The 13,913-nt window shown below is 43.2% G+C and overlaps 1 protein-coding gene across 1 annotated transcript in view; it reads right to left on the bottom strand.

Annotated features, from left to right (window-relative positions):
• Window positions 1-6,462, bottom strand: part of LOC133000031 (metabotropic glutamate receptor 4-like) — a 124,324-nt gene extending 117,862 nt beyond the window's left edge. Inside the window, exon 1 of the mRNA XM_061069887.1 lies at window positions 5,905-6,462. Within this exon, the coding sequence (XP_060925870.1) occupies window positions 5,905-6,450 (546 nt within the window). The 5' untranslated portion in view covers window positions 6,451-6,462. The remainder of the gene's footprint in view (window positions 1-5,904) is intronic.
• Between the last annotated feature and the right edge of the window lie 7,451 nt (window positions 6,463-13,913).

The following is a 13,913-nucleotide window of genomic DNA, read 5'->3' as shown; positions in this document are numbered from 1 at the left end:
GACAGCTCAGGGTCTCGCTGGCAATCAACAATTCATATTGTGCGTTGTTTCCCCAGCACTAAACATTATTGGCGGTGCTTTTTGTTCACAGTCTGAGAGTTCAAACCACTTACACTGCTTAACCATAATTTCAGCGATGCCGTGCGAGGGCAGAATCAGATGTGAAAACCTTTATGAAAATCACTGGCAGAGGATGTAATTTGCCGGTGCGAGATGTTCGGTAGGAGTCAGACACAATGTGCAGGCGCATATCCAAAAAATCGGTGCGTCGGCTTGTGTGTGTCTCCAGTGTGAAACTCATAAACAAGATCATTAACTCGGGGGCAAGAGAAAATGTCAGAATGAGTGGGATGCTGAAGGCCTGTGTGCCTTTGCATGAAAAGTCAGCCTCTTGTATTTTTCCTCCTCGAAAGTCATTGTTGTTTTGTTTTGTGTTTGCTTTCCCTGGTCTGTGGTCCCTGCACTGCTGAGACTAACCACTCCAGTGGACGTGCGATGGTTTGTCCAGCCAGCAGTAAGCTGTAATGTCAGAACAAGGAGCCGGCAAAATGCTTCCCAGTGAGCATGAAAGGCCGGAGCGCTGAGCCTCTTATTGCTGGGTCACTGCCTCTCCATTGTGCTACTCATGTGCACCACAGAGTGAAAATAATGACATTTATGAAAACATTTATTTTTCTCTTTCAGCTGAACAAGAGCCAAACTTTTCGCTACAGCCGAGGTGACAAGAATTATAGATTTTTTATAAAGATGGACGAGAAAAGTGAAGCCCCCAGTAGCTGACTGCAGTATAAGACCCTGTCTCTTCCATGTTAACGGACAGGACATGAACCAAACTAAAAAGTACATGTTAAAGCATTTTTTCTTTTAGAAGATTTCTGTAATTTTCAGCACTTTTTTTTTCACGCTGCCAAATGTCCGTGTTCATTTCTACTCTAACAATGACGGAGTTGCTAAGTAAATAAATCAGTCGGTCAATATATCGTTGATAAATAAGCTTCTCTGCAATATCGTCCACAAACACATTCACCAAATTGTGTTTCGCACGGTAGCTAATAAAGACATGTATAAATACACATACAGCGTATATACTCACTTTATTTAGGTTTGCTATGTTTCAACCATAGACTGGATATAAAGATGGATGACATGACTGTTCCCAATAAGTAAAGACAACCCTCAAGCCCTGCCTTTTCCATGTTAGTGGATGGGACATGGGCCAAACTAAAAAGTCAACTCTGGCTCCAAATTGTGTTTTCATCCCAAGATGGCAGCTTTCCTATCCATCTTATCACTCTCCTTGTTTCTGGAGAGCAAGAGGAAGTGGAGCTGCGTCGACCATCTTGGTTCCCAGCTCCAGCAGAGATGGAACAGGTAGCGGAGAGGGGCCGGCCTGTGTTGCCGGTGTCTGTCAACTCCGTGATCTGAATAATGTTGTCATCTGACACGATCTATCTGTGATCTTGGATTATCCCCCCCCCACACACACACACACAATTTTCCACTGAGACGTTGCTGCAGCTCCCGGTCCGTGTGCTACAGTTACATAAGGTTGGAGTAAAATATTCATCAAGCTGCTCTGGACCACATCTGTATGCAGTGCTGAGTGCTGAGGAAACACTTTTCCGTAAACCTGATAACTACACCGGGGCGGGCGCTGCTGCCGGCTTTAAAGTGGTTTGTGTGTAAATGTGCTTGATTGCTTTTGTGTACGCTTGTATCAAGTGTTTATATCCATGTTGTTGCGTTTGAGAGGTGCAGTCATGCACGTGGTTTGTGTGTGTGTGTGTGTGTGTGAGCCTGCGTGTGTGTCGGAGTGTGTGTGTGTGAACAAGCATACAGCAGTGCACATGTCTAAATGCCTCACAGTCTGCCTGTCTTCATCAGTATGCTGAGCTGTTATCCGCGTGCATGCATTACCTCATTTTAAAGCAAACATTTATGTCTAGCTGCAGCGTTAGTCGACCTGCTGGTTCCTTATCTCGCCTGATGCTACATCATGCATGCAAATGTGTGGCTGGTTGCAGGGCGTGTTACAAGGCGGCAGTAAAGTTCAAACCCTCCGGGGTCATCAGCGGGTCCTCTAGGACCAGGAGGAGCAGCTGGCATCTGCCTGAGCGGTGGTTCCCTGGGAAGCCATAACTCAGGACCCCACCTTGATGACCACACACCACTCTCTATTAAAGTTTTACAGTTAAATCTATAGAACTGACCAGACTGCTTTACATCATGTCAGGAGCATACTCTCCTTTTTGATTGTTGTAATGACTGTTATTCAATTAGAGTGGATGTTGATTGATTGGCCCCTCGGAAATCGTTTGATTTTGTAAGTCGCCCCACTCCCAGGCCCGAGTGATGCTAACTGAAGATGAGCTGGTGAGATCTGACTGTGTTGATCTTCTCAACCTGCCGTCTGACTGGAGCAGCTTTCGAAAACCTCCAGCTGTCTGCATGCGATGAGGCAGGAGAGGGGGACGCGGACACACTGTACACATTGAGGCTAAAGATAAAGGAGATCAGAAGAGTCCAAATTAAATATGCAAGGACACCGCTTACGTGCTTTAATGAAGAGAGGGTGAGCGCTGTGCTAATGACCAAGGATTTGAGGCTTCCATGCGAGAGTGGGATCAAGAGCGCACTGCTGGAGACGCTCATTACCGTGTCCCGCACAGACCCTCACCTATGGGAGCGCGTATATATTGGCATATTTATTGCGTGGGAGAAGTGTAGAGATCATGCACAAGGCTTTGCAAGTATGAATAGATGCAAACATTTACTGGCTTCCCTCAGATTAATGTTGACAAGCAGCATAACTCTGATGTGGTTTGTAAAAGGCTGGAATCTGAGAGATTAACAACTCATTCTGTGTAAACTGTACAGCAGTGTGGAGTTTGTGGAGCATGTTATTACCAAATACACAAAGAAAGCATTAAAAATGTATAAATGTTAAAACCTACAGAAACTCAAAGAGGTCAAATCATTGATTTTCAAATGAACTCACATATTTACGATGATTTACTGCGACTTTTGTTACCTAACAATAAATACCGATTTCTCTGTTGGCCAATAAAAATCAGGACATACCAGCTTCTCACAGACGGATCAGTATCGGTGGTTCTGCTTTATGATGGACACTTAAATACAAATAAATACAGACATGTTGTGTTTTTTATGTTTAAAGTTTGTGGAAAAGAATATGTAGTTTCTCAATGTAAGTACTAGTATTTGTAAAATATCAGAGATAATAATATATCTTTGTCCTAAGGTTTGATAACAACATCTTAGGAAACAGTGCAAATATGGCATTGGATGATGAGGGACCACGACCGAGGCGGCAGCTGATAATGGATTCTAACTGGCGGCGGTGGACAATGACTGTGGATTACAGTGGATCTCATCCTGATGCTGGATCGTGGTCTTGCTGGCTGCTGGCCAGAGACTGTGATTGCAGCGGGACTGCCTGATACATAGTATTGAAAAATGTTTAGTCTCATGGATGCTGCTAAAAATCCTGATGATGTTTTCTTACACCTGACATCTATTGCACTTCTGTCCGTCCTGAGAGAGGGATCCCTCACATGTGGCTCTCTCTGAGGTTTCTACATATTTTTACCTGTGAAAAGGGTTTTTAGTAGTTTTTCCTTACTCTTGTTGAGGGTTAAGGACAGAGGATGTCACACAATGTTAAAGCCCCATGAGACGAATTGTTATTTGTGAATGTGGGCTATACAAATAAAACTTGATTGATTGATTGATTGAAATACATGTTTCACTGCCACCAGAAATCCATACTGGTCAGACACTATACAGGCAGTAACAAGTATGAGTATTGCCATAGTATTCATGCAGCCGACATATACATGAAGTCTCACGTTTCCAGACTCACATTTCATTGGTTTCACTCATACCTCGTCATCATTGGTGACGTAGAAACCCACAGATTTACACAATGAAATAATAAGTGCTTCCTGATCATGGCTCAGTAATAACATCCGGTCACACTGCAGAGCCTCACTCCTGCAGAGCGCCGGCATAATGGTGTTGATCACACCCGAGGGCGAGAGAGGAAGCACGCGGTCTGGTTCAGTCTAACACGAGAGAGGAGGAGCGGAAACTAAAACCTATTTCTAATTTTCACCACCTGTGGCTGTAACTACCAGCTACTTTCATTACTATTCAATCAGCCAATCATTTTTTCTATGCATTTATTGATCTATGAAATACCCCAAAGTGTCCATCTCATTGTCTTTGTCTTGTATGTTTTTGGCCAAAGACAAATCCGAACAAAAGTAAGTCAATTTATGACATTGGAGAAGATGACATTAGGACATTTGTGCTTGAAATGTTTTTTATTGATGAATTAATCAACTAGTAGAGTAGAGTGGGTACCTCAGCCAAGCTCCACTAGTCTCCTCATGAAACCACATTCAAGTACACTAGATCCATAAAATCCAGAAATCAGCAAGACCCATAAATAATTCTCTGAGGAATTGGGGAAAATGTCGAAAACCAAGAAAACGCCCAATCACAAATTGTTAAAGAATTTGAAATATAAATCCTGGATCCAAGCCAGAAATTTAATGGGTTCGTTCTCGACTCATGTTTCATCCTTCTACCAAGTTATGTAAAAATCCATGTGGTAGTTTTTGCTTAATCCTGCTGAGATACAAACCAACCAACCAACCAGCCAACCAACAAATCCTCTACTCCAGTAATTTCCTCTGTATCATCATCCTTCTCTATTTCCAGATTTTTGAGGTCTCTGTCACAGGCTGCACTCTGATCCTGTTCTGCTCCGTGTACAATGACAAAAAAAACAAGGAGACAGATGCTTTGACACGACGAGGTTCTGACGTGTGGCTCTTCCGTCGAGGATTCAAATCATCAACATTTATGGAGCAGCCCCATCAAAATCCAGTCAGTCGTCGGAGAGGTTAAAACCCGATGCGATGACGGGAAACCCGGAGCCGCAGAGGACAGACAGTGAATCAGCCGTGGGGGACGTTCTGTGACCCAGACGCACCGTCTCACCTCGAGGTGTTTACAAGCACGACGGGAAGGAATAAAGTTTGATTTAGACATGAAGTTTAATGTGATATCAAGGTGAAGGAGGGAACTCTCCGGATATTTGTCAGTGCTTTAACACGGAGGATGTGAAATGTATTTTTCGAAGTCTGTTTTCGAAGTCTGAGCATTATCTGAGGAAGAATCCCTCGCTCTAATTACACAGAATTTCAATAAGCCGCTAACTCGCCCGGTCCCACTGAAAGTAATTTGACTTATATCTATGCTAAAATGTTTAACTGTCCGTGAAACTGTTTCAAACACGCGACGGTACTCTGTGAAACGTAATTCCCTCTAAAGGAGAGGAAGGTGTGTTATTTCCCTGTGAGCCGAGCCGTAAATACCAATCAAACCTTCAATAATGTAGAAATGGCTATTGTGCACGGCAAGGCTACAGCTGGACGGGAAATAAAATGTGTTAAATAATTCATTAAATGTCCATTTGCAATGTACATACCATGGCGTATAATCAGATGTAAACAGCAAACCGATTTGGAGAAAGGCTATAGGGTGAAAATAAAATCAAGAAGTATCCTATTAATCATGTCTGTGACAGGCAATACCTCTGACTGCTTAGCAACCAGCTCCTCCAGGGCAGTAGTCAGAGAGCTGAGATTCACCGGGGGATTTTCATATCCAAAGTTATGAAAGTGTCCATCGTGCAGCAGCAGATATCTTACACCTATCGTTCTGCTCAGCGGCTCGAGGTGTATCAGCCGGCGTTTATTAATGATTCAAACAGATATATATATATGAGGATCGATACAGCAAAAATTTTATCAGTTTTCAGTATCCAAGCACAGCTCCTGCATGTTCTATGCATGTTGTGACAATCAGTCTTACCTTAAACAAGCGGAGTATGTTGGCCACCATGATGGACACGGAGCTGGAGGACGCTCCGATGACCCCCACCACCCTCTCGGGTTTGGTGATGATGGGCGCGCCGCCGCCCAGACACTTGACGTCGGTGCCGTCCTTCTCGATGAGAGCCTGCACGAAGGTGAGCGACTGCTCCAGGGCGTGAGTGTCCCGGGAGCAGGTGTCCAGGATACGTGCTCCCAGTGTGATGTTGGGCAGCAGATTATGGTCGTTATTGATGCGGTCAAGGGCGAAGAGCATGGCCTCCAGCCTGTGAATGCCCTTCTCCTTCTTCAGCTCCCCGCACGGCTTGCCGTCGTGCCCTCGGGCGTGCACCGGGAACAGCCCACCCAAGGAGATGTCCCCGTCTATGCGGATGGAGTTCAGATGTGTGTGTCCCGGCCCTTTGGGTTTGGCAGCCTGGGCGGCCTTCAGAGAGACATTGAGTAGCAGCAGCAGCAGCAGAGATAGAAACAGGCCGTTACTCCGACAGCCGGTCCAATCCGGTCGACACGCCGAGGCTTGAGACATGATCACGGCCTGGGCGCACGTCCGACCCTTGTGCGACCGAGCCCAGCAATCAGAAAAGAGCAGAAGCCAGGTATTACTTTATGATGGCCAGAGGGTTAATTGCAATACCTGAAGCAGTTGGCACAGAAAAGGCTTCCTCTCATGTCTCCTCTCTCTCGCAGGCATTCAATTAACAGAGACTATGAGCTCGGCTCTTTCACTGCTTGTAATCCAGTTCTCTTCTCCTCTTTCCCAGCCTCACTCCATCCTCTGACCACGGCAGTGAGCAGCTGCTCTTGCGTCGGCTGATATTTACACACTCTTCATGTGCAGATCCTTCACTTGGGGCATCAGGAAGAACAAAGGTGAGCGATAGGCGTTTTCTCTGCGTCCCTCTCTCCTCTCTCCTCTCTCCTCTCTCCTCTCTCCTCTCTCCTCTCTCCTCTCTCCTCTCTCCTCTCTCCTCTCTCCTCTCTCCTCACTCCTCTTTCCTCTTTCCTCTCCACCTCAATCAGACGTTTTTAATCTCGCCCGCTCCCGTGAGCAGGGATTTGGTATATGTCAGAGCCCTCAGGCCTGCTTAGGTCCACAGGCTTCACTGCAAATTCCTGAAAGATGAAAAGGAGAAGGGTGGTGAGACAGTGAAGAGAGGAAACAGGAAAAAAAAGGCAAATGGATTTATATTGGTACAAGCATTTCAATACCGCTTTTTTCCCCCCTGTTCTTTAACCTTTTTACTGCGGCATTATGTGGAATGAAGAGACTGTTCTGCCTCCGAACTCATTTCTCCTCCCGTATATAAAGTCTTCCTATCTACCGCTGTGAATTCAAAAGGTTGCCACGGGCTCTGAGGGCTGACGTGGAAGAGAAAGTCACATCCCTCTGTGCTTCATTCCCACCTCTCATTCTCAACCATGTCAGCGGATGAACTATACCTCCATCACAATAATTTGACGTTCTGTGACATGTTGCACGTCACATTTTTTAAAAGTCAGACTGTTTAAATGGCTCCACGCTGTGCTGCTTCGGTTGAAGGGAATAATAAGTTGCTGTTCGGTGTTAGGACCTTTGCAATGAAATTGTTATTTTCCAGAAGATGCCTCACCGTCGCTGCCACAGCACATATATGTCTTTAAAAGCTGCAAATCATTGTAAACATAAAGGTTTAAAAGAACTGATAAAGCTGATAAATGTATTTGTGCCAACTCCAACTTCACCTACGCATTTCTTCGGACTACAGGCAAAATCAGTTACAAATATTACATTGGGATTCATGGGGTTTCAGAGTCAAACGTACGACAGACAAAGAGGTTGAGCCTGAAACTGTGATACAGACTGAGAACAGGTTTTATAACCAAGCACAAAGGAAAGAAATCCACCTTAAGAAATTGCTGCATTAAGGTGGAACCCTATTGTAGCAGCAGCCATTAACACAGCAGAGGATGAAATACATTTTAAAAACCTGGCCAGCGTATTATCCAGATCACTGACTACATTTATGAAGGCAGAAATATTAAGCCTACTATTCATTTAGATTTTGATACTTGTATAAGGTGCTAATAGAACATCTAATGCATATTCCCATTCACAGAGCACAGTGTGATCATGATAAGCATTTGTAAAACTGCTGCACATGTCGATGTCGTACAATGATTTGAAAACACCGATAGGAATTTATAATGTGATTAGGACGTGTATATCTTTACATAATATGAGGAAGGTCGTTTAATACTTGTTCCGAGCATAGGCTGTATATAAAGATGGACGACACGTCTCTTCCTCCTCCCACTGTCAAGTAATGAAGCTGAGATATGCTGATCTGAAATTTGACATCTTGAGCATTAGGTGTCTGCACAGTCGCGATGGAGCCGTGGTAACGAGGACCTGCCTCAACGGGAAATCATGTTTTTATAGCATCATAACTACATAAAACCAAAATTACAGGAAAAATAAACACTTGAGTGAGATGAGAGCTGTGTCTGCGGGGGTAGAGCGGTCATCTTCTACCCAGAGGCGGTTCGATCCCAGTCTCAGGTGGTTCAGAATGACAATAACCTGTACTATGACGCGCTCTGACGGGTCATCAAGACTAGAAAAGTGCTCTGTAAATACAGACCAATTGATATTTCAAATGTCAGAAACCATCTTTGAGAAAAAATGTATATGACATGTACTTTGACTTTAAGTTAGGTCCATGGCCTGTCAAATAACATGGAGGAATTGGGTCCAAAGACCTGTACTGCTGCCAGCCACCAGCAGGGGAGCTGTTTTCAATCTCCATACACAGTCCATGATTATGAGTATTGCTTTTTCGGGTTGAGATAATCAGAAAATGGCAGCGTCTTATTATTAACTCAGGTTAATATCAGATCACTTCTGCCTGTTGTTTTACTCATGAAGGGATAGAAACATTTCACACATGCAGAAACAGAGCAGCAGCACGTCGATAACCCGAAGTCTAAAACCTTTCTCACAGCTCTATGATAGAAGCTGAATCCGAGGTGGCTCTGTCTGATGTTCTGCAGCAGCGAGGGGGCATTAAATGCAGATTCTGTACAGATTCAAGTGTCGTGAACAAGCACGCCTGGTAAATAATACAGATTTAAAGCTGGATTTTGAGATTCCCATCCCCGTACTGTAATGCATCTCCACACTCTGACAGTATCACTCCCACCTTTCCTCGCTTTTATTCCTCCTTCCAACACACACACACAGGCACACATGCACAACACATGCCTGCTGGATAGACACACAGAACACGCCACTACAAGCTATCTCCCATGTACATATCTCCACCCTGTTCCTTCCTGAAGCGGTAATCGGCTCTGAAGGAACAATCTAGCGGCACACAGTCACAGAGCCGGGCTGTAGACATTGGTTTTCCAGCAGAGTGGGTTGAAGCCTTGAAACTGCAACAGCCGAGATTCATTGAGAGCATATTGGAAGTGACAAGGTCCTTTGAATACACCCAACTATCCCCTACTGAGTGAGAAGTAATTTTTCAGAGTTGATTCACTGCGGATCCACTTTAACTGCTGCAGAGCGGATGACAACTGGAAAGTCGGCCAGCTCACCTGAGCCCCTGCGACCGAAGAAGCACCAAGCCCAAGCATATCTGACTTTAGAGCAAAGGCTGCTGCTGCTACTGCTGATGCTGCTGCCGGCGGATCGTGACAAGATAAGAAAAGAAAATACAGCTGTGAACACTGCAGAGTTCAAATAAGAAAAGGTTCTACAAGGCTTTTCATTTCCAGACACACGTCATCAGACTCAGTACTGTTTGTACAGAGAAGAGCTTCACTCTGAAAACCAGCCGACAGAGCGTCACACGTGCACTTTACAGAAAAAAGATCTTCCACATCACAAGATCACATGAAGCATTATCCAGTTAATCGCTGTGTTTTGTCCCGTTCCAGATGAATATCTGACAGGGTTTCCTCTCCGACCAGGATGGAGATTATTCACAATCTGAAACATCTCGTTCAGGGTGGTGCTGCAGAGATGCTTTGAAGTAATCACTTAATTTCATCACTTGGTGGATATCTATGGATCCCATTTTAATCAAGCACGGGGGGGTTAGGCCAGACCAGCCCTCAGAGTTTCATTCAACATGACACGTGGTGATGTAGTAACCGATTTTAGAAGTGCAGTATTAGCATACTCAATTACCAATGCACTCAGTGTGTAGTGTGTTTCCAGAGCCCTGCTGTAACACACTCTGTGTAACTGACTCAGTTCGGGTTTTGTTCCCGAATCGCTGTGCTCACACAGAGAGAACCAGTCTCCAGATGAGAAGACAAAATGTGTGTTTGTTTACAAATGGCTCACCTCAATAAACATGTGCAACAGAGACGTGAGGAAAATCATTTCCAAATGACAAAATGTCAAAGACAGCTGCAGGAATTACTGGAGACTTTGTCGGGAGAGAGCAACCTTTCCACAGGTGCGCGAGCGTATCACAGGATGAGGACTTATGCATTCATTTTAAAAAGGCCGTGCAATAACCTTCGGGCAAATAAGTCTGTTGTGACTTGGCCTCGCAAGAAGCAGCTGCGGCTGAGTCAAACAGCAACGCCTTGATTCTGTCAACACCAGAACTCGCCTGTTTAAAATCATGTATATTTATAGCAAGACATATGGTTTTATACGGTTTCTGCACATTTCAACGAGTTAAATGAAAGATTTTTAAAAGATCTTTTAAGGCATAATGAAATAAATTTTAGACCCGTGTCTATTTCTATAGATATGAAGGAATATTGCAGTCTTACTTACACATCCCTTACACCTAAAAATAATTATTTTCAAAGAGCGACCAAAGTGCGTTCACATAATGAAGATTGACTTTAATGTCATTAAGACCTAATACCACCTGTTTTAAAAGAGTGTAAGACGTTTTAAGGCCTAAAGTTCTGATTAGTAATTGATTAACCTTTTTACTGGGCTTTTTAACATTTTGTTTACTTCTTAGAGACCCAGTGGAAGACACAGTCAGTTAAGATCATACGTTAATAATTTCCGACAGTAATATTTTTTGTGCCATTGATAGTTGGTTCAAAGTGTATTAATTAATTTCTCTATGTTTGAGTTACCTGCCTGGATTCTGCTTCCTGGTCTAGCTAAAAAAAACTCAAGCTGTGGGCGGAGCCTGGGTCTATACTGAGGCCAAAGCAAAGGACCAAACCAAGAGCTCTAGATTTGTGTTTTGTCCTTGGCTGCTTGGTCCAAGACAAAGAGAAAGTTGTGAAAACCCACTGTTTCAGACAGAGGCTGAAAAGAGGAGCTGCAGTGATGGACAGGATGAGGTCAGTGATTTGTTTTCTGAAGAATTAAGCATGAAAATGTTTTCAAGTAATAACACAAATTAAAGTTATGAACCTGAATATGAGCGAAATAATAACAACTCCTTGAACCAATTTACAGATTTCACCTCCTGTACATTAAAAAAGTGTCTGTTTGAACAACTTTATCACAAAAGATGCAACTCAGTGAGAAATGCAATAAATAAATGAATAAAATATGAATCCGACTTTGCACAAAAAGACAGAGTGTGGGAGTTGCTTTACATCGTAGCCAGACAATGAGAAACAGTCCTTTCTTCCACTTTCCTCAATGCGCCTGTCCTTAAAAAACACACTTCATCCGAATGTGACCAGCCACTTCACCTTTAGACTCCCTCATATTTTTTTATTGCTCCAAATTAGAAATTTCACAGCTCTCGCCCGAGCGTTTTATAGTCCAATCAGAGCTGCATAGGAAATACATCTGATATATGCGTACATTCATTTTTAGCGGTTTATTCCCCTATTCATTGTCCGAGATTCGAGCCACTGCCGGGAAATAAAGACACAAAATGGTCACAATTGTGTATGATGCTATCTACGAATGAAAAAATAAAATTTAACAATGTGTAAAACCGTTTAAGGCACAATTTGACATACTCACAAATGTGTTCCAATCCACAATATTAGCAAGCAAGTAAAACAAATGCACACAGCTTAAAAGCACATGAGTATTTTGGTTATAGATCTTTTACTTTTGAAATTGAAACATGTTGGCATTCAAAAAGCTTCCTGTGTTAACAAATGTCTAAAAATATCCTTGACATTCTCTGTTTACTAACACATTGGTAAATGTTTGTGTGTGGATTCTTCTAATTTTAATACCCTCACACAGGTTTATACATGTTGTTTTTCAGTTATAGATCACGTGATGCACATTTGTCAACATCTTGGCTCTAATTCCTCTCCATAGATGACAAAGCCGGCCGGGGGAACTTCTGGAGAAGCTGTAGCTCTCCCCTCACAGATGGGAAAGGTGGGGCTCTCTAATTGACACTCCAGCCTGGTGGAGCCGCACAGACGATCAATAGGAAGGTAGAGCAGGGCCGCTCGGAGGGAAACGAACTGAGAGAGGAGGAGGGTTGAGATGCAAACGTGGACTGGAGAGCTAAGAAGAGGCTGCCCTGAGAGGATGCGTCAGTAAAGTGGATCAGAGCTGCAACGTTGCTTCATATTAATGGGACAGAGTAATAAGGGCCTGAAGAAAAGACATTTGCAAAAGGGTATATGGTCATTAAAGAATAGAATAAAATCTAAATATTGCGAGAATGAAGTTGTATAAGGTCATATTTCATTTTAGGAATAAGCAGCAGGGAGAACTCATGTTAGCCTCATTGTTTGTTTTGAGAAACTCCTCAACCACCACCAAGCATCTCCTCCTCCTCACAAAAGAGGCAAATCTGTGACGTTCTTTCTGCCGAATAGACTCAGTTTCTTGCACAGTCTTTTCAAAGTCCTAATATTTATGATAATGTGGTGCTGATGAGCCAAAGTATAAAAATGTATTATATAATAAGACTGATCCTCGGATACTCCCCCTCTAAAATAACAGGCAGCCTAGAATCATGTCTTTATTCTCATTAAGTTACCGCTACACTCTCAAAATCCCTTATGCTTTTTGTACATTTATAGGTTATTGTTGGTTATTATTATTATTAACTTAGCTTTTGAGCAGGAAGCTGAAAAACTGCAGTACACTAAACTACTCCCATCGGTGCTCTTCTTCTTCTGTTCCTTCTTAAACAGCTGCTCCGGTCCTGAACAATTCTATCACATGTTAGTTTCATGCTATTGTTGCTGCTTTGCCATTTTTAGTATCCTATTGTTCAGCAGTATAATGCCTCCCTGCGCCAATCTGTCATCTACATCAAGACTAAATAGTTAATTATTTCAGGCTGCAATTATCTTTTATTTAAACTTTAGTTTAATTGGCGGAAAAATTACTCTTATTAATGCTCCTGTGTATAATAATAGGAACAAGGTGATATTGTTTTTGCCTCAGATATTCAGTAATAATAAAAAACTGAGAGAAGCAGCAGATGGGCTAAAGGATGATGGATGTTTTTCTTGTAAAATGGCTGAAATGAATGATGGCTTTTAAGAACAGCTGCTACAGCTGATTCATTTCATTACATCGACTGAGATGATACTGTATATCATCAGCGCATGGATCATTATGGTCATATTACACATAAACGTTATAGAAATCTATGCATCGTCTTAAGAGGCAGCGATTTATCACAAAGCATCAACACTTTCCACCCCAGCACAGTTACTGCTTAAGTATGTGCACAGTGAATCTTCAGGCCTTCATACGCCTCCATGCATCACCACAGAGAACGTCTTCGTGTACACTGATGCTTCTTTGCCAGCTGTCACGCTTTGCATTTGAGACAAAGAGCAAAATCCCGATACCAGCCCGTGTTATACTTCACAATAGAGAGAAGCCTCCTCCGCTCAGATCTGTGCAGTCGATGCAGAAACGTGGGGTTGCTGCTCTATTATGCTTCAATGTTTTTTCTTTTTTGTAAAGTGCAGCTCCTCGGCCGAGCCTTGCAGCAGGTGAGCAGGGGGTTTTAAAATTCTCACAGTAAACCTCTCGGAGCACAGCGGGCGGATGTGCACACTGTGAGTCAAATGAAGCAA

Source organism: Limanda limanda, chromosome 4, assembly GCF_963576545.1.
Source record: "Limanda limanda chromosome 4, fLimLim1.1, whole genome shotgun sequence".
Classification (NCBI taxonomy): Eukaryota; Metazoa; Chordata; class Actinopteri; order Pleuronectiformes; family Pleuronectidae; genus Limanda; species Limanda limanda.
Note: the sequence above shows the minus strand (reverse complement) of the source record. Positions and strands in the feature narration are given on the sequence as shown.